The following is a 27,762-nucleotide window of genomic DNA, read 5'->3' as shown; positions in this document are numbered from 1 at the left end:
TCCTTCGCTCCAAAATTCCCCTTTCTGTCTGCCTTTATCAGACCGGTCAGCTCTCCCAGTCACTCCCCCGATTCTCTTTAGATTTTCAGACTCGGTTTAGGATTCAGGCATCTCTCTTTGGAGATCGGATTGCTTTGAGAGAATAAGCAGAATTTGAGACTGAATTTGGGGGGTTTTCCCTGTATTGCGCGTCCCTGAAAAAGATCATCACTGTAGATTTTCTAAATCATTTGGGGATAATAGTGGCACTCTGTGTATTTTGTTTAGAAATCGAGCTAATTAACTATTTGTTGATTGATGGTATAGTTTTGGAATAGGAGTTTTCCATTACCTATTTATTTTACTTTGTTTCATATTAAAATAGTCGAGTTTTCTAAAGAAGTGAATTAAATGACTGAGCACAAATTATGACTAGACTCGATGTGCGAATTATACATTGACAAACAGCCCCCCTCAACTTTTTCGGTAGTGGTTTGGCAAAATCAAATTTATTGTATTTAAATTATTTTGTATTTAATTACGTTTTGAGTGTTTTGAGGAACATTTAGTGACTATTTTAGGGATTACTGTAGGTCAAACTATACAAATTATGTGTCTGATTTTTCTTTTTTTTTTTTAGGCAGATATACACACCTATTTTACAAGAAACGTGTTTTGTGAATACTTAAGATGCCTATCGGTGCGCTAGAACTGCCAGTTTCAGACTGTTGAATGACATGTTTCATAGCATTAATTGGCGAAAATATGCATTCACAATGGTATGAACCATTATAGGGGGGTCAAATGTATATTTGTATTATACATTTTTAATTACTAATATTTAAGATATAGATCAGAGAAAGCTATTTCTTACCGTTAAAGACCCCCCCATACATCTTGTTTGCATGTCCTTCAGTGGGGATCAAGCGTTAATTAGCGTTAATTCGCACCCTGCACTCTCAGAAGAAAAGGTACAGAATTTCTCTAATAATAAAAGTACAAAATAACTCTACTCAACAAGCCAAAATTTCCTAAAGAGACAGCAACACCACCTGAATGATGATGTTGCCACTCTCCATGGTCCTTATTCTAAATCTCATTTAGGGTCTTAAATAATTAGTTATGCAAAGATCAGTATTTATGTTTTAATTAATTAAATTATATTCAATTATACATTAAATTATAAATATTTCTTGAGGAAAAAAATTATTTGAAAACATGAAAAAAAATTAATTATTAAAATATTTAATTGAATCAATTTATTAACTTTAGATTTTTTTAATTATGTATTTTAGTATTAATGTTTGACCAATTTGGGACCTTTAAAGGTACAATTATAAATTTTGTTCACTCAAAGAACAAAATTGTACCCTCACTGTACCTTTTTTTCTGACAGTGTAACTACACTGGAAAAAAATAGTTCATTTGGATTTACCCAATTTATTTATGGAAAGTGGTTGCAAACACTTTAAATGGGAATTTAAACAAACAAATTAAGTTGAACATTACTAAATTTAATTTGTTTGTTTAAATTCAACCCATATAAAGTGTTTGGAACCACTTGCCCAAGTCCAATGAATCATTTTTTCAGGGTATCATAGATTTTACAGAAGACATCCATTAAAACAGCATATAAACAATCATGTATATACCTAAAAACCGTGTTAGGTATTTTTAGAACAATATAAATTTTTATTTGACATGTTTAAGGATCACGGTGCACTTTCAACAGTCTATTAATTTACAAAACTTATAAAACTGTAAATGTATTATTTATGTCACACTTAACAATAAGGTTTCATTTGTTGATGTTATTTGTTGATAGCATTATTAAAGTTCCACATTTCTAGTTAACATCAGTTAATGTACTGTGTAAATTAACATCAACTTTAAATAAGTACTGTAATAAATGTATTGTTAAATTTTTGTTCATGTTAGTAAATATATGCATTTTTTAAAATTCCTTATATATATATATATATATATATATATATATATATATATATTTTTTTTTTTTTTTTTTTTGTATATTTAATTAAACAATATACATATATACATATGTAACATACATAATATATATGTCTATATGTATGTATTTATCATTATAATGTTATGCTTTTAAACATATGCTACGATTGTATATCATGTATTAATATGACAATTATTTGGCTATAATGTAACTCATGGCAGCTAGGAATTCTCGTTTGCTTCCAAGACTATCACAAATCATTCTCACTATTTAGATAAACGCTCATCTGTGTTAGCTAGGATTATGAGAACACTTTGGTTTAAACATCTTTGCAATCCATGATAACATTATAAACAAGTATAAGTTATAGTGACAATGTTGCATTAGCCAATAATCTAGTAACTGTTGTGTCAACTGGTCTAAAATTCATCCTTGATCTGCAAGCCATCCACTGTTAATAACAGTCTGTCCTAGTGGGCGGCCAGTGGTTGGTCTATTGCCTAGAATTGAATTTAAAGGCAGCAGATTAGATCTATACTTGTTTCAATTATAAGGGAATTATGAATTCAATTCAAGTAGGCCTAATATACCATAAAATATAGTGTTTCTAACAATGTTCTTTATTTCATAGATTTGAGTTATAAATTACAGTATCACAATACTACTTGGTATCGCGATACTTCAGCTGGTATAGTATCGTTATGTGAATTAATGGTATCGCTACAACCCTAAAGTAAATAACAAGCTGAAAATGTAGTAAAATCTAAAAACGTGGTAAAAATCAGGTGAGGGCTTTTCTTTTTCTGAATTTGCTTTTAATTGTCGGGTGGGTTTAGAGAAGTAGGTGAGCCGCTCAATCTCAAAAAGCGTACACATCAGCCTCTGGTGGATTCGTGAAAACAAAAATTGCAAAAAAAAAAAAAACGTAGCTCCTGGGACATATTTAGTGCTCTCCAGAAATGTTTACAGGGGTACATTTTCAGAATGAGCCTGGGTTGAAAAAAAAAAGATGAAAATAAAACACCTGCAAGTTATCAAAGAGATCAAGCCTCAGCCAGGTGAGGAAAAAGTAATGCCAAAGTAACTCACAAGTAATGTAATGGATTACTTATCATAAATAGTAACTAAGTAACATAACTAGTTACTTTTTTGGCGCAACTCAATATTTTAATGCATTACTTTCAAAAGTAACTTTCCCCAACACTGTGCAAGACCATGTTTTTTTTAGCAACAAGGTCAAATTTAGGTGCTTACTACTATTCCCAAGAGACCCTTTGTAACGAATACTGAGCTGGTTATTTATTCATCATACAAACATAAAACCAAAAATCACCTAAAAATCATTACCTAAAATCATTTTCTTGACTTTTTTTTTGACTAAATGTAAAAGTGAACAATCAGAAATGTTTTTTTTAATGATTAGTGTAATGGTATATGCACAAATAGCTTGGTTTCTTCTTCGTCTGTCACATTAGAAAGGAGGATGTGCACATGTCTTCCTGTGTTTGTGTACATATGCATGTGTGTGTTTAAGAAAAAGTGAATTTGTCTCAGCCCAGTCCCCTGACTCTGGGTGGGTCAGCTGTTTTACAGGATACCTACTCTATTCTTACTCTATATAGTTCCATATCAGTATGAGACACTACTACTTTTTTAACAATCCCATCATTCATCCAGAATAAGATAACCTTTAAAACGAGATGAGAAACCACAGCTGTAAGTGATCCACTCCAGGAAGAGATGGCCTGATTTCCTCATTTACACACACACACGCTCACACACACGTGTGCGCTAAGGTGAGATGATTTAAATGATCCAATGCAGCAGAATGAGCATGACAAATGAGCCTTTGTTTAGCTGCTCATATTCCTCATTCAGCAACAGGATGAAACGATTTGCACAGGGAAGCTTATTTCAAGTGTATATCATATGCAAATACATACACACGTTCAGCGCATTTCAAACACGGCAGTTTATATTTCTGTTTCTGATCATATTTAGATATACGCACCAAATGTGAGCTATTGGGAGTGGTCACAGACAGGTGTTTGCACACATGTTTCCAGGACAACTGCTGCTTTGGCAACCATGATTAGTGATGTCACAGGATACTGTCTCACAGGAGGGTGGAGGAACAGTCACAAAGCGCTTTAATTAGCTTGCTTCTGTAATTAGGGACATCTAGGTGCCACGTATTTCATTAGCAGTAGCTGAGGTCTTATAATCTGAAACGTTTGGGGGGCGAAAGACAGAAGTAAACTTTAAAGTACTTAGATGTATTAGTCATTCAAGCGCCTGTCTTTTTTTGGTAATTAAGAATTGTATATGTTTTGCATGTGATAGTATGTCATACGTGCTGCACAATAAACCGTTTCAGCATCTATATCGCAATGTATACATCCACAAAAGACATGCAATGTTGAGTTTATTGAATATATTTGAGCTAAAGTCACAGTTCAGAACACAAGATTTGTGGAGTCATTGCAGAGTTTAATCACAACAGTAAACTTTTATAGTTTGCATGTTATTGAGTCCTGAGAGAGATTAAAGTATTCAGGCATAAGACCTTTTGCCAATTGGAAGTGTAATAAATAATAATTTTATTGCATTATTTATACAATAAAGACTTGTAATTCGGAATGTACACTTGTAATGTAATTTTTACATTTATATTTACAAATCCACAAAGGATGCACTGCTTATTTCATGTTCATCTTTGCTTTATTGTATTTATCTATGCTTGTAATTTGTTTATTGCATTTTATGCATGATTCACTTCCTTATAGGATTATCCTAATCAATCTATGAATACATTTGGTAACACTTCAGGGACCAATGCTTACTTATAAAAAATTTCTTATTAACATGCATGTTATTGAGATATTGGCTGATTATTAGTACTTAAATATTCTGCATGATCTTATTCTACATCCCTAGCCCAATACCTAAACTACCTTAATATCTATTAATACGCAGCAAAGGTGTTTATTGAAGCAAATGTCATAGATAGTGATTTGCTAATAGTGAGAAGTGAACGTTAAAATTAAGTGTGACTATACATTCTTTCTAAATAGTGCTATTCAATTATTTGGTAAAATTGTTGATTCAGCATATCACAATATACAGTTAGGTCGACACAATTCTAACATTTTTGGCTCTATACAACAACAAAATCGATTTGAAATGAAAACAAGATGTGCTTTAATTGTAAACTGTAAGCTTTAATTTGAGGGTATTTACATCCAAATCAGGTGAATGGTGTAGGGATTACAACAGTTTGCATATGTGCCTCCCACTTGTTAAGGGACCAAAAGCAATTGGACAGAATAATAACCAGAAGTCAAACTTTTACTTTTTAATACTTTGTTGTAAATCCTTTGCAGTCAGTTACAACCTGAAGTCTGGAATGCACAGACATCACCAGACGATGGGTTTCATTCTTGGTGGTGCTCTGCCAGGCCTCTACAGCAACTGTCTTCAGTTCCTGCTTGTTCTTGGGGCATTTTCCCTTCAATTTTGTCCTCAGCAAGTGAACTACATGCTCAATTGGATTCAGGTCAGGGGATTGACTTGGCCATTGCATAACATTCCCTTTGCCAATCAAAAACTCTTCGGTTGCTTTTGTGGTATGGTTTGTGTCATTCTCCATCTGCACTGTGAAGCGCCGTCCAATGAATTCTGAAGTATTTGGCTTAATATGAGCAGAAAATATTGCCTGAAACACTTCAGAATTCATCCTGCTGCTTTTGTCAGCAGTCACATCATCAATAAATACAAGAGAACCGTCGCTGCAAATGGTTGATGCAGGCAGCAGACAATGTAAACAAGAGAACAAGGCAAGGGTCAAACATGGGGAGTGTTTAATTAGTGTTTAAATTAGTGTTTAATACGAACTATGAAGGATTACACCAACAATGAAGGGTTACACCAACAAGACTGAGCAATGTGAGTGTCAATCAGAGCAATTTATATAATCATATAAATATATAAATATATATAAGCCTAGATCGCTGGTGATCTTGACAGTCAGATTTTTCCAGTATTGTGCAGCCCTATGTGCAATTGATTTTCAGTAATTTCAAGCTATAGAATTTTGGAAAATAGATAGATGCACTTTTTATAGTTCAGATTTTAATAGCACAACACAAATGTAAATATTTGGTAAAAGGCAGTTTTTATCTAAAAATAGTGCAAAATATGATTTTACAGCTATTGATTTTTTCTCATTTTCCCTACAGCAAAACAGCAGATTATAATAAGGATAATGATTATACAGAGCCAAACTAATCATTTGCTGATGGTCCACAAAAGCAGTAGTCATCAAGATATGTTTGATTCTTTGAAATGCATACAGTTGAAGTCAAAATTTTTAGCCCTCCTGTAACTTTTTTCCAATAAATCCCAAACGATGTTTAACAGAGCCAGGAATTTTTCATAGTATTTCCTATAATATTTTTATCTTCTGGAGAAAGTCTTATTTGTTTTATTTCGGCTAGAGGAAAAGCAGTTTGAATTTTTTTAAAACCATTTTAACATCCTAGGGCTTGAGTGTCCACATATGTGGACAGCACATTTTAGCTATTTATAGTGGCTATTTAAAATACTTTGAATGTTTTATATTTTTAACTGTCCAAAATGGGGGGGAAAATAGTTTTTACTCTCTGATAGTCAAAGCAAGTTAAAAAAAAGTTCTATGTTATATAAGCATTAAGAAAATTCAGGAAAAAGTGTTTTATGTAAATTCGGACCAGGAGTCCACATATATGGACATCATTTTTCTCTGAAAGTAAATCATATCAAAAGATAATACTTAGGTTTTTATTCTAATTAGGTTCCAATAAGCCCAAATAGCAAAGAGAAATAAAAACTGCATGTAAAAAACACCTTGGGCCTTAAGAGGTTAAGGTCAATATTATTAGCCATCTTAAGCAATATTTATTTGATTACAGAACAAACCATAATTTTACAATGATTTGCCTAGTTACCCTAACTTGCCTAGTCTTATTAACCTTGTTAAGCATTTAAATGTCCCTTTAAGCTGAATACTAGTATCTTGAAAAATATCTAGTAAAATATTTTATACTGTTATCATGGCAAAGATAAACAGGGTGTCCACAGGGGGTCTTAAAATATCTTAAGTCTCAAAAACAAAATTTTTAGCTAAAATCTACTGAAATATTGTGTTGTAGGTCTTAAATCTTTTTAAACAGGTCTTTCTTTTGTTCATGTATAGCTACCCAATCTGGCCAAAACACATAATCACCAACATTCCATCTCAATAGAACATTTGTTTAAAAGTTTGTCATGTATTTGCTGCTGAGGAAGCTGACCTGGACAGACTGTTGTGCATACGTTTAGTTTATTATAGTTTTTAAAACCTTTAGAATATTTTTCAAATTTGTTTAAGAAAGGGTTATGTTGTAAAAAGTGTATGTATACAGCTAGAGCTTGTTTGTTTTGACACTATATTTACAATATTTTGCTCAGAATAAACTAAAATATAAAAAATTTAATTATTAATTAAATTATTACTATTGTATTATTAAATGTGTTTAATTATTTTTCAAAAGATTTATAGGAAAAATTGAAATCTTTTCCATTTTTCCTTAGCGTTTAGCCTTGTATGAGTCTAAAATGTAATTTATAACAATGTCTTAAAAAGTTTGAAATTTAACTTGCTGAAACCTGCAGAAATCCTAATATAAGAAATCAGTTATTAGAAATTTGTATTAAACTATTATGTTTAGAAATGTGTTGAAAAAATCTTCTTTCTGTTAAACAGACATTGGGGAAAAAATATAGAGGGGGGCTAATAATTCAGGAGGGCTAATAATTCTGACTTCCACTGTAGGCCTACAGGTTTGCAACAAGAAAATATTATAAATTGGAAACGTTTGTCACAATATGCAAGGAAAAACAACTAAAAAATATTTGTTTACAGAAAAAGTAGTCGCCTATACTGAATGCATGGAAGCATTACCAAGCACATCTCTGGCAGTAAAATAACACCTTGTTCAATGTGATCAATTGACATTGGATTTAAAATGAGCACTTTTTTTTACTCAGTGTAGACTTCAGCTCTTACAATGCGAACGACCGACCACTGTCATGTCCAATGTAGACACAATGGTAGACTGTCTACCACTGTGCAGCTCACCGTCGTTCTTTTGTGGTAAATGGTAATAGGACCATGCTTTATCCACTGCCACCTCAAACATTTGAAAACAGCAGTGCAGTGTGACATTTGTTGACTGAGCCAGGCCAGAAGGGTCATGTAAGTGTTTCACCCTGTAATAAATTTGCTCATACTGTGGAGAAGAAATCGCCGTTAGATCATCTTTAAGTCAGACTCAGCCTAAATCTTGGCTCATGATAGTGGGCCAGCCAAGAACTGCAAATGAAACAGGTTTTTGGCATTTCTGTAAACTTGTAGTGCGTCCAAAATCATATACTTCCCTACTATATTCATTCATTCATTTTCTTTTCGGCTTAGTCATATTATTAATCTGGGGTCGCCACAGCGGAATGAACCGGCAACTTATCCAGCACATTTTTACGAAGCGGATGCCCTTCCAACCGTAACCCATCTCTGGGAAACATCCACACACACTCATTCACCCTCATACACTACGGACAATTTGGCCTACCCAATTCACCTGTAACGCATGTCTTTGGACTGTGGGGAAACTGGAGCACCCTGAGGAAACCCACGCGAACACGGGGAGAACATGCAAACTTCACAAAGAAATGGCAACTGACCCAGCTGAGACTCGAACCAGCAACCTTCTTGCTGTGAGATTACACACTACTCCAGATGAGATCCAATGGACGCTATACTATCCCATGAGGTCATATTAGAGAGTTTATGAATGGGAGTGAAGCGACGCAACAAATGTGGGTAGGCCATGTGATCATGACAACAATGACGGATGTAGTACATCCGAATTCCATTCATACTATCCCCATTCATACTATATATGGTGTTAAACTTTCTAGAGAGCCACTGCTCTGCAGAGTTCAGCTCCAACCACCTCTACGTAACCCGTGTCCATTGTTCAAATGGTCTACACATTCGTTATGTTGGTGGCTGTTTGTTTGCCCCATTGACTTCCATTATAACGACATTTGATTGATTGCAAAGCCATGACAGCATATGATCATGCATTCTGGAGTGTTGGTGGTTTTCTCTGTTGGGAAGAGGTTTAGTTTTTTTATTAACTATGTTTTAAAATCATTTATTTATTAAATGACATTAAAATACAAAGGAGAAAATAATATTTTCAGATCTACTTCATACTAAAAAACTGTGTCACGGTGCAAACATTTAGGGCCCTATCATACACCCAGAGCAATAAGGTGCAAGACGTGTTTGGTGCTATTTGTTGCTATTTTCAGACCAGCACAACCCTAAGGTTCACGTTTTGCACCACATTGTTTAAATAGTAAATCCATTTGCACCGCTTTGTGGACTCATGGGTGTTCCGGTCTAGAAAGGAGGTGTGTTAAGGCTCATTGTTGGCACGTTGCTATTTTGAGGAACTAAAATAGACAGTGACATTGACCAAATAAAAGCTGGTCTAAGGTCCAGCACAATTGTGCGCCTTAAATGCATACACATTGCTTAATACACGCAGGATGTACAGCAATAAACAAATATATTTACAAATTAAGAAGAATTAAATGATTAAAATATTACAAACATTGTTATTTTCTATATAAAAATAAAAACCAATGCCTCCATTCCTTCATCTCGGGGGGTTTTTTCAGTTTATTCATGAAAGTTTGCTTTTGTTTTTGTGTTGCTATTATTAGTAGTAGTATTATTTATTATATGCATATTCATATTTATTTTAATAAAAACAAGCTTAGATTTGTCCACCTGTTGGGTTTTGGTTATATAGGGCATAGCTAAGAATAGGACATGTGTTTGGACATAACTTATAACTTATAATATAACTATAAGATTTTTGACCACACTTCGTTATTATTGTTAATTTATTTGTTTGGTGAAAATTTTAACTGAATTTAGAAATAGTTTTGAAACAAATCTTTGCGAAATTTCACGAAATGAAATATGTAGGCTAGTGGATATCTTCAGTAGAGGGAGATTCCACCGCTTCCTTACTCCATGAGAGTAAAGGAGTAAAGTAAAAGTAAAGAGAGAGAATGGAGGAGGTTCTTTATCATCAGGCTTCAGATGGTCTGTTTAACTGTTTTCTTGCTAGTGAAGCGTTCAGTTTTTCCACTTACAAAGTCCGCCATGTAAATAGCAAGTGTGCCATGGCGCGACGCAACTGACTCTTAAAGGGAATGAGAGATTTAATGCACGTTATGTTCAAAACACACCCATAACTCATTAAGAGAATAAGTACAACCCTGTTAGACCATGTGCTGCGGCGCAAACTGTATTTTTCCTTCCTTAAAATGGCAAAAGTGGATTCTGACATGCACTTAATCCTTTTGCACCATGCGCTTTAGACTTTGCGTCTAGATCGTTAAAATAGAGCCCTTAGTCTTTAAAACACTATGAATGAGTGTAAACCTCAGCAGATTTTCTGACTCCGCTTTGGATTCACCTTTGGGCCATTAGCAGAACAGCAACTACTGGGGAGATGAGGATAAAGATAGTAAGGCCCATAAGATCAAATATAATCTATAAAATAAATGTAGTTTATCACACATGTCTGTGATATATATATATATTGCATATTCTTTTATCGCAAAAAATGATAATTTTGCAATATATTGTGCTGCCTTATATTGAATGATTTTATACTTGAGTTCGGCAAAGAAGAACTTAATATTGAGTGTTCTTTTAGGACAGTGTTTTATTTCTCAGTTTCATCAACAAAAATAGTTCCAAAACTAGAGCAGAACTAATGCGCATCTCAGATCAAATGTCTCTGTTTTTGAACAAATTAAGTGAGCCAGGGATTCAAAGAGCCATTCATAAAAACAGTCTCTGTGTCCAGAATGGAATGTGACTTTTAGCATTAGCTTTGTCGCTTCACTGCCATTCATAAATCCTCTCCCATGGCCTCATGAGACAGTAAAGTGTCCATCTTATGCACACTTCATATTCTCGATGGAAGTAGTAGGTCATCCAGGTACTTCTTGCCAACTGTTTTATGAAAACCATAAATACTACTTGGTTTACAGACGCCATACATAATAAGAAGGAGAATCCTAAGAAAGAAGAGCTGTATTTGTATAAAAAATTGGCAGATTTGGTGACAAATGTATGATGCACAACAAGCCTATAAGCAAGGTACCAGCATAAAATCACACTTAATATATGTTTGGATCATTATTGACCCCCATCCTCCCTCACTTCATTGTTTGTTGTCAATATTGCACAACCATAATTCCAGCAATAATGCTCCTCTCATTTATTTCATTATCATAATAGAGGAAAACAAAAAATAAAATGTATTTGTCATCATTGTGGTCATCGTCTTTGATGTGAACAGGTGTTTAGACTTGATTTAAATAATGAATATCATTTTTGAGTTGGCTGTCACTTTAAGACACTGATCTTATTTGGTGTTGTTTGGGCTTAACATGTTAATATTTAATATAAATTTGTCGACGCGATAACCCAGTGGTTAGTGTGCCGACATATGGTGTGGCAGCGATCCAGGCGTCCCGAGTTTGAATCCTGGCTCGTGGACCTTTACCGATCTTACCCCTCTTTCTCTCCCACTTCACTTCCTGTCAAATAAAAGCAAAAATACCAAAAGTAAATCTTTAAAAAAGTAATAATAATATAAATTCTAACATATAGTAACCTATACTTACATAATTTATTGGAAAAATAATAAGTTTGTGTTTTAATTTTCTTTTTTCTGTCTATTTCTGCTCATTATTTTAATAATTGGTTGATTGTGCAAAAAATAGACTGACTGTGCACAGAAGAACTGTCACCTCTCACCCACTGACCTCATACTGATCTTCCCCTAAGACTTTTTCCCAATTCCTTGCAGTTCGCGAAGACCCAACAAGTTACGATGCCCCTGATCTCACACCCATTTCCTGGACACTTCATTTTCTCTGACTTCCTTCTTATTGTTTTTGTCAAATAAAAGCTTCTTGAATGGCGGCAGCCGGCAGCGTGCCTATATATCGACTGCAAGATAATCAGTTTAGGAAGCTATTATCTACAGCATTTGTTTAAAATGATAGTTCAAATACAGTTGTAAGAGTACTAAAGCGCGTAATCCACTACGACACAATGATAACTCAGTCTGTGAGCTTGAGTGAGTACAATAGAGTTTCTAAGGAGGCTTTTTCATCACGATGCCACAATGAAACTATTCATCTGAACTCAGTGTGCACTCACACACTATTCATCTCAGCCCATAATGAACACGCTGAAAACCCATGGCAAAATGCACAATGACCTCCTAAGGAACTCTTTGCCTCCGCATATGTGCAGACACACACACACGCATATGCAAAATGATATACATGAAAAAGCCATTAGTTAGGAAATAATCAGTCAGAGATATCACACTGTCTGTGGTGTCAGAATGTGATCTTGCTCTTCAATCTCCATAGGTCTGGATATATCTAGATACAGTTCAGTGTATGTGGGCGTCAGTCTCTATTCATCAATTTGACACTAAACACTAGCGCTCACCACACGAGAATGTCAAGAATGCTCCAGATGTGTCGGTGTGTGTTTACGTGTATATGTAGCAAAAAGGCTGTCCGCAAGCTTTTGAGTGGAAATTTACCTTTATTTATGTGTTTATTTTATCCCCCTATTTCTTTCATCCTTTTTTTTTCTGAGGTCACTGAGGTCGAACAATTTTCCTTTTTTTATTTTACTGTTATCACACACACACACACCTTTTCTTCCATCCTGTTTACTTCTTAAGATCAATCACTAAAGTTGAACAATTTACCTCTTTTTTTTGTGTTATTATTTTACTCTTCCCTTTTCTTCCAGGCTATTTTTTTCTTGGGATCGCTCACGGAGGTCGAATATTTGATCTTTTTTTAATGTTAGTGCTAGTGTTGACCTTAAACAGGTTAATTGTTAAAATGTTAACTTACTTTTGAATGGCAGTTAAAAAGCAGCTTGTAATGAAACTCAGCTGTAATGAACCTCGCTCATCTTCTTTGGTTGTCTGTAATGCCTGTAGACTCATTTGTATGTGAGGGACTCAGGATGTTTTTGCTGGGAAAAGGATGTGACATTTACATGCACTCCTGAGAGCCTCTCTTCCGTTTTATGACATATCAAAGGAATGCTTAAGCCCAGTTTATACTTCAGTGCTGAGTGATTGCTGTACACCCATGGCGCATCCCCTGCATAGCCGATGCCGTTGTGAGCGTTTATACTTCAGTGTTCAATATGTGTTGCTCTGCAATAACATGTCTAAAATGCTAGATGGGGTTTCTGTGCTTCACTGTGTCAAGTTTCTTGGCTGGTGTTTTGAGTTTAAAGGCCCAATATTTCAAACGAAATTGAAAAAATAACTGAAATGATGTCATTTCGAACAAAATCTGCCCAAAACAAAGTTTGTTTTGAGTTAGCCGTTTAAATCGACTCAACAAAGCGGACTTGATTCCAGGGAGATTGTTTTGGTCCTAAACATCTTTGAGCCACCATTGGTCCGTAAAGATTATCCAATTGCTGGGCGTGTTCTGGAACTCCAGAGTCAGACAGGAGAAAAACATTAGGGGTGTCAAAATTAATAGTTTTTTTCGATGCACCGTGATGCAGATGTGGACAATTGGGTATTAGTTTAGTAATAGATCCTAACGTACTGACGTCATTTATCTCATATGCGCTATGTCGCATAGAATACTATGACGAGGGAGGCGAGTGCGAGTAATTAAAATGCAGAAGCTCTGCACAATTCACTGCGTGTGTTTGCTGGACGATCATTCTCTGACACTGAAGTTACAGCAGAAGCCCCTATTTCACTGCTATGGAGAAAATGAAAGTAAACTCTATTACTCTCTTTATTTGCAGTCGCAGCCCTTTCTGTTGAGCGTGTGACCAATCATAGGCAGTTAACAACTCGCTCGACAATGCTCAAAAAGCAAGCGGGATAATATTTACATTTGTTTATTTGCTGTAAATGCTCATGTTGTTTTGTGCATGTCCTTCAGTTTTGTTTGATACATTCAAAAAGCGATTTTTCTTTGAGTAGGTAAAATTCATATATTTATAAAAGGTACAGTTCATATATCTCACTGCTTGTATTAAAGGACATGTTTGTATTACAAATTAATATAAAATTTATTTTTAAATATATACATTTTAATAAAAGAATTCTTGTGCTGTGAAATAAAATATAAAATTGTGGATGGAAAGCACCGTCAATTCTCCGTGATGCACTGAGATATCGAATGGAACCAAATCGATGGCATGATAACCGAACCGAAGCGTAAGACTAGTGTATTTTCACACCTCTAAAAAACATCCAGCAAATCAACACTAAAAGTTGAATTATACTTCTGCGTCGAGTGATCACCATAACCCTTGGCACATGACTTGTGCGTAGCCGTGCAATTATACTTCAGCTCTGCAATAACACTTCCGAAACACTAGATGGCAGTGGATTTTTATATTCCTCTCGGTCGAGTTTTTTGCAGATGTTTTGTTTACACTGGAAATACCTGTAATGCTACCTCACCGAACAAGTAACTCAAACTGGCTCGTTTAGAAGTGGAAACCGACGGACATGCAACACCTTCAATCATAAAGTAAACTAGGGATGCACCGATACTTGGATCGGATATCGGTTCGATACCGCATATTTTTGCTGGATCAAGTATCGGCCAGCTGCTACCGATCCAAATCCAATCTTGCGTGTGCGCTATATTCTGTGTAATTTATAAGCCAACAAAAGCCATGAAGGTAGCCTATTATAAGGTACTAGAAAGTTGTCATGTAGGCCTAATATATCTCAAATGTTCTGAAGCCATTCTATAATTTAATGTGAAGTACAGATGAATATTCAAGGGCTTAAATTCATGTTCAGTTCAGCGCTTCACGCCGCCGCGCCTGTCAATCATTCTCCATTTATTCACAATTCAAACTGTGTGTCGCGTTCATGACAAGACAAAAATTTTCTCTGAGACTATTTGTTTTTGTTAATATAAATAATCAGTGGAGAAATGCCTTTAGTTTTGCATTAAATGGGTTCATTTTGACCTGCAACATGGAGTTCATTGCTGTTTCTAAATCCTGTTGCGCTGTGTTAGATCAGCAGATCGCATTCGCAGCACTGGAGTAGAGAGGGTAATTACCTGCCCTTCACACACAATGTAGGCCTACCTGAAATTCTAAATTAAAAAAGGCTCAATAATACATTGGACAGATCCTCAACTCAGTCATTTCTTCCCTTTGTGCTGCTAAGTTTTGAAAGTGTCTGCAAATACCTGCACGTTGTGTCTCAGTGATGCATAAAACACAACTTCATTGATGCACCAGTTGTGACGTGCGCCGCTCCGTAAAATTATTCTCACGATGAGTTTCTGTTCTCTCATCTTTATTATTTAAAGTTTATTCTTCCGAGGCAAATACTTTCAGTGCTGCAAATACTTGTAAAGCCTGGCTCATTGTGGTCAAAGTTGATTAAATATATTATATAATATAAATATATTATATTAATAATATAAGTGAAATTGACGGGCGCAATATGGATTGCCATTAACAGAAAAGGGAATGTTTATTAAGTAAAACTGGTCTCAGACAATTTAGGTTAGTTTGCGTCAAACCAGCGGGAAAATATCAGGTTTTGCTAAAAGGATGGTTAATTTTACCAACGATTAGTGGTAGCCTATTATAGATTTCAAAGAAAAATCGTAATATTATAAAAGGAAATAAGCTGGACCACAACAGATCATCTGTCATAACGAATGCTCAAATAATGTTGCTTAGTTTACTGCAAGCATCATGTTTTAATTAGATTGTGTCGTCTGTCATATACAGTAGGCCTATAGGTCTGTTATTTTTACTAAAGAAGATACATTATTTGAGTTTTTCACCAGAACTTTAGAAATCGCTGCTGTCCTGTGGCTCTCGGCTCTGCCCACACTGGTAAACACTACCAAGCCAACCAATCATAGAGCTTGCGCTATGCGCCGTCATGACGTGTAATTACATTTTTTGAGATGTGCACGTTAGCATCAGCATCAGCCATGGCGAAGGGTATGTGATTGTGTGAAGGCTGGGCCGGACCATTCGCATGGATTCAACGCAGGAGTATAAATAAGCTCTAAGTTAACAACATGATTAAACTGGAGGGTCGAGTAGCAGAGCTGGTACAGATATATACGCACCTGTACAATTGCTTGCAAAGAATTGTTGCAGTTGTAACTAAGTGCAGTTGTAAAGCCACCAATATATAATTGTTTTGCCTTCTTCGAATGGCCAGTAGCATTCTGAATAAAAACTCTGAGGTCCAAAAAATTTAAATGTCAGTAAGATTAATGACATGCATGTCGAATACAGATAAAAAGATTTCTTATATTATGCCCAATTAGTTTTTAAGACCGCCTGTAAACCAGTGTTTTTGTACTTTATCTTATTGTATGCACTAAAAATCTGAATAATTCATTAATTAAATTAATGTTAATGTTTAAAAATGAAGGACTGTGTTATTATTTTGGTGTTCAACATATTCCAATACCTATTTTTAATTTACAACTGTAAAAGATAATATATATGGACAGCCTTTTTTATTTTAATGTTGTTTTATTTAGCTTTCTCTCCTCTTTTCATTCTCACAATTTTGCCCTCTTTTATTTGACACAGTCATACAAATTCAGTAATTCCCAATCTTTTTCAAAAGTTCATTATCACTTTCATTTCATAACCTTTTTCCCGAATGTTGAAGCTGAAATGAGGGTAAATGAGTGCAGGGCTCATGACTGGGCAGAGAGAGAATAAGAGAGACAGAAGGAAGGACTGTCATTTGGCCTCAGGGCTTTGACTGAGCTCAGAATTGCTGGCATTCTCACGAGCCACAGCAGCTGAATAGAGCTCCCTCTGTATGTGTGTGTGTGTGTGTGTGTGTGTTTGAGCAAGCGTGACCTGAGAATCAGCACTGCTCGCTTCTAGTCTGTGTTGAACTGGCCAAGAGCTCATATTAGGGTTGTCTTGGCGACTTTCTTCTAGTGCTGTTCAGAGGTGCATGGTTTTGTCTGTCCTCCATTATCATAAATGTTTATTCAAGACACTTATGTGCACTCTTATGAGAAAAAAAATGGTGGAAACAAGACCACCTGAGACTTAAATGGTAGCTTTAGTTTATGCTTGCAGTGATGATGATAATAATGCATGAAAAAATTAAAGTGTATAAGATTCGTTGATAAGAACATAGTTTACCGCTGCTGCTGAAATGTTGAGATTTACTGGTACAGTATTGCAATATCATCGAGATAATGGGCTCATTTGCATAATGGGAAAACACAAGCTGATAAGATAAGTTAACTATTTTGGATAAAAGCATCTGCTATTCTGATGTTTATTCATGATACTTTTGAGCAGCTGCTTAAGAGCAGCTTTTGAGGTCAGAGGAGTGAGGTTTACCTGCTTAGCACTTCGCTAGCTGGCCTCCGTTACACTCACCCCCCTAAACCTCACTCCCATTCCAGATGAGCCCCCACATGTAGCCCACTGGTCTTACTGCACCCAACCCTGTCTGGGCTGGGATCAAACCGCCGATTCTTTGCATGGGAGTCGTTTGCTCTAACAAGGAGGCTAAAGGCTATGGCCTCTACTGGCCTTTACCTGCTTAGCACTTCACTAGCTTGCCTTTGTTACACGCATATTTAGGAGGAATTCACTCAGAATGCACCTAAAAAGCGGATGCAACACTCAGGAATGGTTTAAAACAGTTGAAATGTCAACTTGCTGCAGTAAACAAATCCCGCAATGCTTGTCCTGCCGTCAATCTCTTCTGGTTGGAACACTGCTCTAGATCAGAACATAAATGTATTGGTTAATATGAGCTGTCAATCACTCAGTTCAGATGACTACCGCGAAAAAGGTCCGGATACGTGAAAGAAAATAACACTGACAGATTTTGTTTTAGAAACCACCTAAACATACAAATAATGGCACATCGTATTAATGATCATGTGGTGAATGTTAATCCACCATTTACACTTTTCAAAGAGTGGATAAAAGATTTCCAGTGGGTTAAAGTCTGCTATGAAAAAGCCGGCGGGATGGAGTTTTCAGGTAATCTCATGCATTTGAAGGACAAGATTTTTTAACGTTATTTAATCCTTCATTTAATCATCACGATGCTGTCAGATGTGCAACTAGCAAGTCGTTTACCATCACAAAAGAGCATGCGTTTACTGAGATTAAACGATTATTTCAGCTGATGAAAAGACTGTTATTGCTATTAAGATGACATATTCAAAACAATAAGTTATATGTCAATATTATCTGTGCAATATTAGACACCACCCGTGAGAACAGCAAAGTTATTATCGTTAACTCCGTTAATCTCAATCACGTCAAGCAGTGCGTGCAGGGCCGGTGGGCACATGCTGATTTTTCGTGTTTGTTAGTTTAGATCAGTGTTGATTTCAAATGCTGTAAATCTGTTAATAAAAAACTTGTAGTAAAGGTGCTCTTAATTTTTGGTGGGTGCGCCTAAATTTTTTAAGAAATTTGAGCCCTGTAAGATCTGAAAACATGGTAAAAATCAGCCACGAGGACTTTTCTTTTTCTGGATTGCTTTTGAAAACACAGTCGGTTGGGTTTAGGCAAGGGTGTGGGTGGGGGATCGGTTAATCAGTCTGTCGACAGCAGCCTCTGGTGGATTTACGTGAGAACAGCAGGCGCGAATGGCACTCGCGAGATAAATTTGAGATCTAAAAAAGCATACACAGCAGTCTCTGGTGGATTTGCGAACACAAAAACTGCAAAAAACGTTCCTCCTGGGACGTATTTCACACTGTCCAGAAACGTGTACAGGGGTATGTATCAATAATGAGCCTGGGTTAGAAGAAGTAGTCAAAAAAGACAAAAATTGGCTTTATTTTATCCTTTTTACAATGTAATTAACAATAGATAGTGCTGTCGCCTCACAGCAAGAAGGTCGCTGTTTCGAGCCTCGACTGGGTCAGTTGGCATTTCTGTGTGGAGTTTGCATGTTCTCCCTGCGTTCTCGTGGGTTTTCTCCAGGTGCTCCGGTTTTCCCCACAGTCCAAATGTGGTATCGGTGAATTGGGTAGGCTAAAAAAACATGTCCTGGATAAGTTGGCGGTTCATTCCGCTGTGGTGACCCCGGATTAATAAAGGGACTAAGCCAAAAAGAAAATGAATAAATGAATTAACAGTTTCCATATTTTGAGGTTCACAAGTGTTTTCCGTTTATTTACGGTTGTGAATTGCATTATGGGACCTTGATTTTTGCTCTGTTGACTTTTGATGTTAAAAAATCCAACTCTAGAGTTTAACAAATTAACTTTGTTGACGTTTTAATAAATAATATATAGAGAAATAAGTCTGTAAAACAACAGAAAATGTACTGGCTGGCAGGTTTTTGTACCGTAATATACAAAACCATCCCAGACACATATGACTTTAAACTATTAAAAATGTTTAAAATGGCACTTTTTCAAACTTTTCAAGGTTAAAAGTTGTTGGCAGAAAGATCAAGGTCCCATAATGTAATTCAAAAGCATAAATAATTGGGGAAAAATAAAAACATGAATCAATAAATATGGAAAACTGCTAATTTACGGATATTTTTTACAGTGTATACTATATACATCTTTAAGTAAATTTAGTTCACCTCTTCTATTGAAATTGTGAGATTAACTTGTAAATCCTAATAATATCACTTTTCTGTGCACTCAAAACACTTGGGGATTTGGAAGGTATCTCCTCACTATCATCACAGCATTATCATTAAAATAATGGGTGCATTTCCTAGGAAAAGCACTAAGTGATAATAAGTATGTGCACTTTTTTCATGCACATTAAGTCACTTCGGATAAAAGCATCTGCTAAATGCATAAATAGATTATAGCGCGTAAGTCTGACTATTTGCATAACAGCGTTCACAAACAGGATTGACGTGTTTCTATTAATTATTTCTTGTGTGTTTAGTTTTAGGAGCTTGTTTAGGGATTTTAAACAAATGTGACTCAGAGATGATGTGTGTACACACCCCAAACCTCCCCACCTCACACACACACACACACACACACATAGAGAGAGAGAGAGAGAGAAAGAGAGAGAGAGTTCAGGATATTCTCGTTGCTACATCATACCATTAATCTTCATTAAACCCAGGGATTTTAGACTTGAAGATTTGAAGATGCATTTAGTATAACTGATGTATAAACAGAATGGCATCTGGAACTCACCAGCTAGAAGAAATGTTGACTTTTTACCCCTTGCAATTTTTTTTGTACCTTTTTATGTCTATTTGATATATTTCTTCTGGCTTTTCGTGTATACAGTACATCTGTATTCTGTCTTTAACAAAATCTTTTATTATTACAGCTACAATCTTCCAAAGTAATGTCAGCGAAGCTCCCTTCTGCAAAATGATATCAAACAGACACATTGACTCTTATTTCACTTGAAAAGTGGTGTTTACACAGCAAACGCCCCCTGCTGTTCAACCTGTATTTCACACCTGTTATGTCTTTTCCCAGAAAATCTCCAGAAATTTTTTTTGGAAACAGTGGAGCACATCGGACTCAAGTGCTGACTAGTGAATATCTGGAGATGATGGGAATCAGTGTTTGAGCCAGTCTTGCTGAAGTAGGAGAATATCACAGAATCGTCTAATACAAAATATGCATGATAATAACCCCCCAATATAATGCATACTGAATGCTATATTTTACACATTTACAGTGCATTTAAGGTGTTCATTCAGCAGATTTCATTCCCTGGGATTTGAACCAATGACTTTGGCGTTGCTGGGATTGTGCTCAACCAGTTAATTTAGGAGCATGCGTGTGAACATGAATCATATCATACTTTCATCCACTCACTCATTATACTTCGGCTTAATCCCTGATTTATCAGGAGTCGCCTCAGAGGAATGAACTGCCAATTACTATGGCATATGTTTTTTTTGCGGCAGATGCCCTTCCGGTCAATATATACTTATAATAACAATCCATGGTCGACCCGAGCTCAAACAAACCTTGTCTTCATCTTGATGTACAGCCACAAAGCCAAGAAAAAGAGCAGTGCCCCGTAGTTGTTTACAAGGCGATCTGAAGCGCGAGCGGTTTCACTTTCTCGCTTGTGCTCGACGCACGTCTATATTTGAAATAACGAGCTTGAGCTGATGATAATAACGTGCGTGTGATTATTAAAGTGCTTCTGACACCCAATCCTTTCAGAAACAGACAAACGCAAGAGTGAAGCACGAAAAAACAAAGGAGCAAATGATTGTTTCAGCAACTTAAAAGATGAACAGACTGCCATGTTTAACTATTATCATCGCCTTTTGGACTATTATGAACTCAGAATGACGGAATTGCTCTCTAACAGAGGTCACATGTGCTGGTGAAGATTAAAGATACAGATGACAGGTTTGCACTGACTGGGCTATATGTTGCGTGTTTTTTTTAACCTAAATAAGGACTTAATGTATGCTGTGTGTAGTTTTTCTGTAATTGGTAACATATCAGAGACTGTAAGGGGCTGTATGGGTTAATATACAGTTCATGTCAGAATTATTAACCCCTTTTTGAATTTTCTTTTCTTTTTTAAATATTTCCCAAATGATGTTTAACAGAACAAGGAAATTTTCACAGTATGTCTAGTAATATTTTTTCTTCTGGAGAAAGTCTTATTTGTTTTTTTTTCGGCAAGAATAAAAGCAGTTTTTATTTTATTAAAAACCATTTTAAGGAAAAATGATTAGCCTCTTTAAGCTATTTTTTTTCGATTCTGAGTCTACAGAACAAACCATTAACTTGCATAATTACCCTAAAGTTAACCTAGTTAAGCCTTTAAATGTCACTTTAATCTGTATAGAAGTGTCTTAAAAAAATATCTAGTCAAATATTATTTACTGTCATCATGGCAAAGATAAAATAAATCAGTTATTAGAAATGAGTTATTAAAACTATTATGTATAGAAATGTGTTGAAAAAAATCTTCTCTCCATCAAACAAATATTGGGGAGAAAATAAACAGGGGGTTAATAATTCACAGGGGCTAATAATTCTGACTTCAACTGTATGTTACATTTATTTATTTTATATAATCGCAGACGGTACAGTAGGGTATACTGAATTATCATTGATCTACAGTTATAATCAAATCATGTTCATAGAAAGGTTAGTAATGAACATTTAAACACCAGTATTTATGTGCATAAAGCATCTGTTTTATGTGAAGTGACCCGTACAATTTTACTGTAAACATTTCCTTGAGCGAGAATGACATCGACTGAAAATTTCTGTCATACACTACGTCTACTAAAAGGGTAACATTGGTACTCTTTTGGCAGTAGAAACGCAAGCCTGATAAAGGTGACCCATACTGACCCGTACCGTACTGCACTGCTTTGTGGAAACGGACTATAAATGACATGTTTTACTGATTTGATCTCAGTGAACATTCAGAATTGTGGTTGTGAAGCTGCTTTAAACGTCAAATTTTCACAAAATTACTGGGACTAGTTTATGGTTCAGATATAAATGTCTATGGTTACAATAATAATACAATATATCACTTTTTCAGTGTCACTGGCTCAAATAGCTGGTTTGGTAGCCCTGCACATGTCATTTTAACTGACTATTTCATTCAAAAATTTAAATTCTTTCATTATTTACTCCCATTCCTTAGAAATGGTTGTGCGTGAATATCAGAATAGATCAGCAGTTTCTGAAATAATCACACCAGCCCGTCTGGCACCAACAACCATGCCACATTCAAAGTCACTCAAATCCTCTTTCTTCCCCTTTCTGATGCTCGGTTTGAACTGCAGCAGATCATCTTGAACATGTCTGCATGCTTAAATGCACTGAGTTGCTGCCATGTGATTGGCTGATTAGAAATTTGCATTAACAAGCAGTTGGACAGGTGTACCTAATAAAGTGGCCGGTCTTCCTAAACAGCAAAACAATGTCTCAATGTCACTTTTTTCCAATATTCTGCAGCTCTACTAAGAAGTTTTGTTTTTATTTACAACTTCAAAAGAAACTACAGTATTTTTTACAGTCTTACAGTGTCATCTGGTTATTAACGGATTTGTTCAAATGAAAATATGCAGCAGCTTATCTAAAAGCTTCCCCTTTTTTTCTTCTTCTTTTTCAAATAACTCTAACAAAGCCGACTTGCTTTCTTTTTACACACTGACCATTTCTGTATCGTCTGGGTGCGATTGCTAGCATCTGTTTGTCTGTAGACTTAACATGCAGCACGCGTGACTTGGAGAGAGTTTACATCGACTTACTGTTGAGGGTTAGGAAGTTGAGGGGTGGGGCTTGGTCACACTTTCTCTCACTGTCTTAATCTGTCGCTCTGCTGCTTTTTTTCTCCTCCTCCTCCGTCGTTTCCGTTTTTCGCCTCTTTTTAGTCAAGGGAGGAAGCTGTTTCTATTGTCAGGCTGCTTTGATATAGCGGGACTCGGCGGCAGGGGGGGTTTGACTAAGAGCTGCTCCGGGGGGAGATTTTATTAGCGGTGTTTATCACGGACGCAGAGGGACAGAGGGTGTGACATGGCCAACGAGGAGGGAAGAAATACATCCCTCACAGAGCAGCACGACGACGACACCATCACACAGACTGAGACTCCGGTAGGCCTGTGACAGACACCCCAAATCCACTTTCATAACTCCACTTTCATAACATACTCTGGGATAAAGTTATTGTACTAAAGCTGCAGTGCTGTGAAATGTGTTGCGCAAGAATGCAAACTATTTAGTTGTGTTTGTTTAATGAAATACAATTTATGTAATGTAATGTTTTTTTTGTGTTTAATTTATTAGCTCTAATTATTTGTTTGTTTTATAGTATGTACCTGAATTATTTTATTATCATGCCACTGTAAAAAAAGTTTTAATAACAATTGCAAAATTTTTTAGATAATATTTTGAAACATATTTTAATATATCTATTTGTATCTGTGAAGTGTTTTAATTTATTAAAATATTAAATTAATTAATTATTAAATAATTGATTAAATAGCTTTAGTAAAGCATTTCAAAACGTTTTTTTATTTTTTGTGGTTTTTATTCATACAAAAAGCCACACTGCGATGGTTGCAACATAGGCTCATTCTGAAAATTTAGTCCTATATACATTTCTGGAGATCATGAATTATGTAGCCAGAAGTACGTATGGCTGCATTTCGTATTTAAAACGAATGCTTCGGGGCGGTATGCCGTCGTTCCTTTTCGCGCTAGCAGAAAAGCTGACCGCTTACCTCCGTTTAGACACATTCCCACTGTTACCAGTTTGTTCAGTAAGCTCGCTATGTACGTCAGAGAATTTGAGATGCAGAGAGGAGTTGACAATGACGACGGGGTTCAAGTCTGGCAAAGAACAGTTCCAGAAAGACAAAAATTAAAGTAAGCAAGTCAATAACAGGGACACGAATGGCAATGGTGAGAGGAAATTGAAATCTGTGAAAACGTACACAGTGGCCTCTGGTGGATTCGCAAAAACAAAAACTCCAAAAAAGTAGCTCCTGGGACGTATTTGGCACTCTCCAGAAATGTATATAGAGGTACATTTTCAGAATGAGCCTGGGTTGGATGCTTTGTGACAACATACACTTTCTTAAAATCAAAAATCGAAAATATGAGTTAGTTTATTATAATTCTTTTCATAAATGTCTATTATTTCTGGTTAAAATATAACCTATCTTTAAGTTTAACTTTTATTTACATTACAAAACATGAATATGATTTATGATTAGAAATACATTTTTTATTTTTAACATTTTAATATATCTTTATGTTGTAATTAATTCAATTAAATAATTTCAAAACATTTTTACTTTTGTTTAAACATATTTGAATATATATTTATATCTATAAAGTGTTTTTCATCAATTAAAAAATATATATTTTATTAATTATTAAATAATGAACAAAATAGTTTTAGTAAAGCATTTCAAAACATTTTCTTTTTGTTTGTATTGATACAAAAAGCTACACTGCGATTCTTTGGGACAACATTCACTTTCTTAAAATCAATGTTGTGTTGCTTTTAAGATAATGTTTCGTGATTAAAATCTAAAATATGAGTAGGTATGGGAGGATAACCGATTTCAAGGTTTACCATGGTTTGGAAAAGTCAAGGCTTTAAAACCGCAAATTTTTTTGTGATAACGTTCCTGTCTATGTATTTATTTCGGACAACAGTATCTCCAGCAGCAAAGGACCATCCACACCAAAAGCTACCAGTCAGCCCAATATTAAGCAAACGTTTGAAAAACCAATGGCTTTTACATTAATCAGTTTACTTTATATCCAACAAAAAGTTGTTGTTTTTACCCAGACATTAAATTTTTTTTATTTTAGAGTAATAATCACAAAACCACGATACTGGGAAATCTTGATATTTTTTTATCCAGGGTTATCATACCATCAGAATCTTATACCGGCCCATGCCTAAATATGAGTTTGTTTATTACTATTATTATTTATAGAAATGTCTATTATTTCGGTTTAAAATATAACCTACTTTTAATTGTACCTTTTATTTAAATTACAAAACAATAATATGGTTTATGATTACAAATATATTTTTAATCTTCCTTTTTGACATGCCACTGTAATAAAATTTTAATAACAATCGCAATTTTTTGAAATATAAATGTTTTTAAACATTTTAATATATTTTTATATTTAATTATTTCAATTAAATAATTAAACAAATAATTTTAGTAAAATTTTAGTACATTTTATTTAAACATATTTGAATATATATTTATATCTATAAAGAATTTTTTATTAATTAAAATATATAATTTATTAATTATTAAATAATTAGTGAAATAGTTTTAGGAAAACATTTTCGAAACATTTAATTTTTGTTTGTATTGATACAAAAAGCCACACTGCGATGCTTTGGGACACCTTTCACTTTCTTGAAATCAATTGTGTGTTCCTTTAAAACAATGTTTCGTGATTAGTATCTAAAATATGAGTAGTTTATTATTATTATTTACATAAATGTCTATTATTTCGGTTTAAAATATATCTTTAATTTGAAGTTTTATTTGTTTACAAAACATGAATATGTTTACCCATGAACGTTGAGTTGTGGGGCTTGATATTCAATACAGTGCAGTAATATTTTACATGCCAATGTGAACTTCCCTGAAAAAAAGAAACTCTATTGTTCACATCTTTGGCTTTCAGTATCTCTCTTGTTGCCGTCTATTTTCCAATTTCTCTTTTTGTTTCCTCCAAAAAAATATTCTCTGGCCTGACTTTATAGTTTTCTTTGTGGGCCTCGTCCTCTTCCCTCCCCCAACATCTGATATCTCTGCGAGTTGCATCACGTCATTTCCTCTCATCGGCCTCTTCCTCTTCTGACTCTCCCTTGTGCTTTTTTGTCATTGTTTATGCTTTTCCTCTGTCTGACACTCTTCATATCCTGCCTCGCTCTCTCTTGGGTCTGTGAACTTGCCTCAGATGTTGATGTTTGACAGGATTTGGTCAGATGGATGCTGTGGTTTTTAGGCTTAAACCAAAGACATATCACTGTAACCACTCAAAATAGCTTTCATGTCTTTTTACAGGAAGAGTTTTATGGTTTGTTAATACACTGTTATTTACACTGTTAGTTTTGATGTTTAGTAATGTTATGCATGGGCATGCTTCATTTTTATGGCACAATAATTGCTGAATGTTTAATAAAAGTGTATGGTATTATCTAGGGCTGCACGATATTGGAAAATACTGATATTGCAATATGTTTTTTGTCTCAAATTCATATTGCAAAATAATTTCAAAAGTTGTCTTATAACACTATTTGGGGAAAAAATCTTAATTTTAGATCGATAGAGATTATTTTGTAGGACATTAAATATAAAAAACAAATTAGAAGCATATTACAATGAAGACGCAAATGAAATAAATCGAATTTATGGTTTTTGTGGAATCTAACAGTATTGAGGCACAGAAATTCAATCATATAACACTGTATAGTCTTCGTTGTATAAGTAAATACCATTATCTTTAATAAAGCATCAACTTTACAAGTTCTTGGTTTAAATTCTCTTGAAATCTTACACAGTCACTGGTCTTTAGAAACACTTCCAAATAAAAACCTTTCACTATATCAGGGTTAAACTTTGCACAGACTACGCAAACCACATGTTCTAAACTGTGGTGTTATTATAACCCCAACTTGACATTGCAGATCTTTCAATGTGACTATTGCAGAAACGATATATTGTGCAGCTCATAGGATTATAGTTAATTACAAAATATGGTTGAAAAGATGGACAAACTTTAGTGTTTTCCTCTTAATAAGTTAAATGGTTTTCAAATACTAACTCTAGTCTAACATTAAATGTAATTAAATATATGCAGGAGCTTCACTTGGGGTCTGTCGGAGGTGGTTCAAACTTTGGTGGAGGTGACCTCCTCGTAATTGCAAGAAAACCCCTAATATATATGTATATTATGTTGTAATAATAAATACCGGCACATATCTGCTTGCTCATGGTTATATGATTGCTCTATGTCTGTGTGGTTTTATGAATATTTCTAGGTATGCACCAGATTCTGTCATATACAGATCAGTATATTTATGATCAATGAACCTATACCAGCAAGCATTTTTTTGTGTCTAAAAGAGGTCAAATAGATATATAAACATAGTCGGTCTAATA

General features: G+C 35.0%; 1 protein-coding gene across 2 annotated transcripts in view; it reads left to right on the top strand.

Moving 5' to 3' along the window:
• pkn1a (protein kinase N1a) overlaps positions 1-27,762 on the top strand; it is an 89,281-nt gene that overhangs the window by 8,105 nt on the left and 53,414 nt on the right. The window contains exon 1 of one of the 2 annotated variants that reach the window (XM_056456669.1): positions 23,477-23,707. The exons of the other annotated variant lie outside the window; for it this stretch is intronic. Coding sequence (XP_056312644.1) covers positions 23,630-23,707 — 78 coding nt within the window. The 5' untranslated portion in view covers positions 23,477-23,629. Of the gene's footprint in view, positions 1-23,476; positions 23,708-27,762 lie in introns of those variants that run through there. 2 annotated transcript variants of the gene reach the window in all.

The sequence above is a fragment of the Danio aesculapii genome, chromosome 1 (assembly GCF_903798145.1).
Source record: "Danio aesculapii chromosome 1, fDanAes4.1, whole genome shotgun sequence".
Classification (NCBI taxonomy): Eukaryota; Metazoa; Chordata; class Actinopteri; order Cypriniformes; family Danionidae; genus Danio; species Danio aesculapii.
This window is presented reverse-complemented; position numbering and strand designations above follow the sequence as displayed.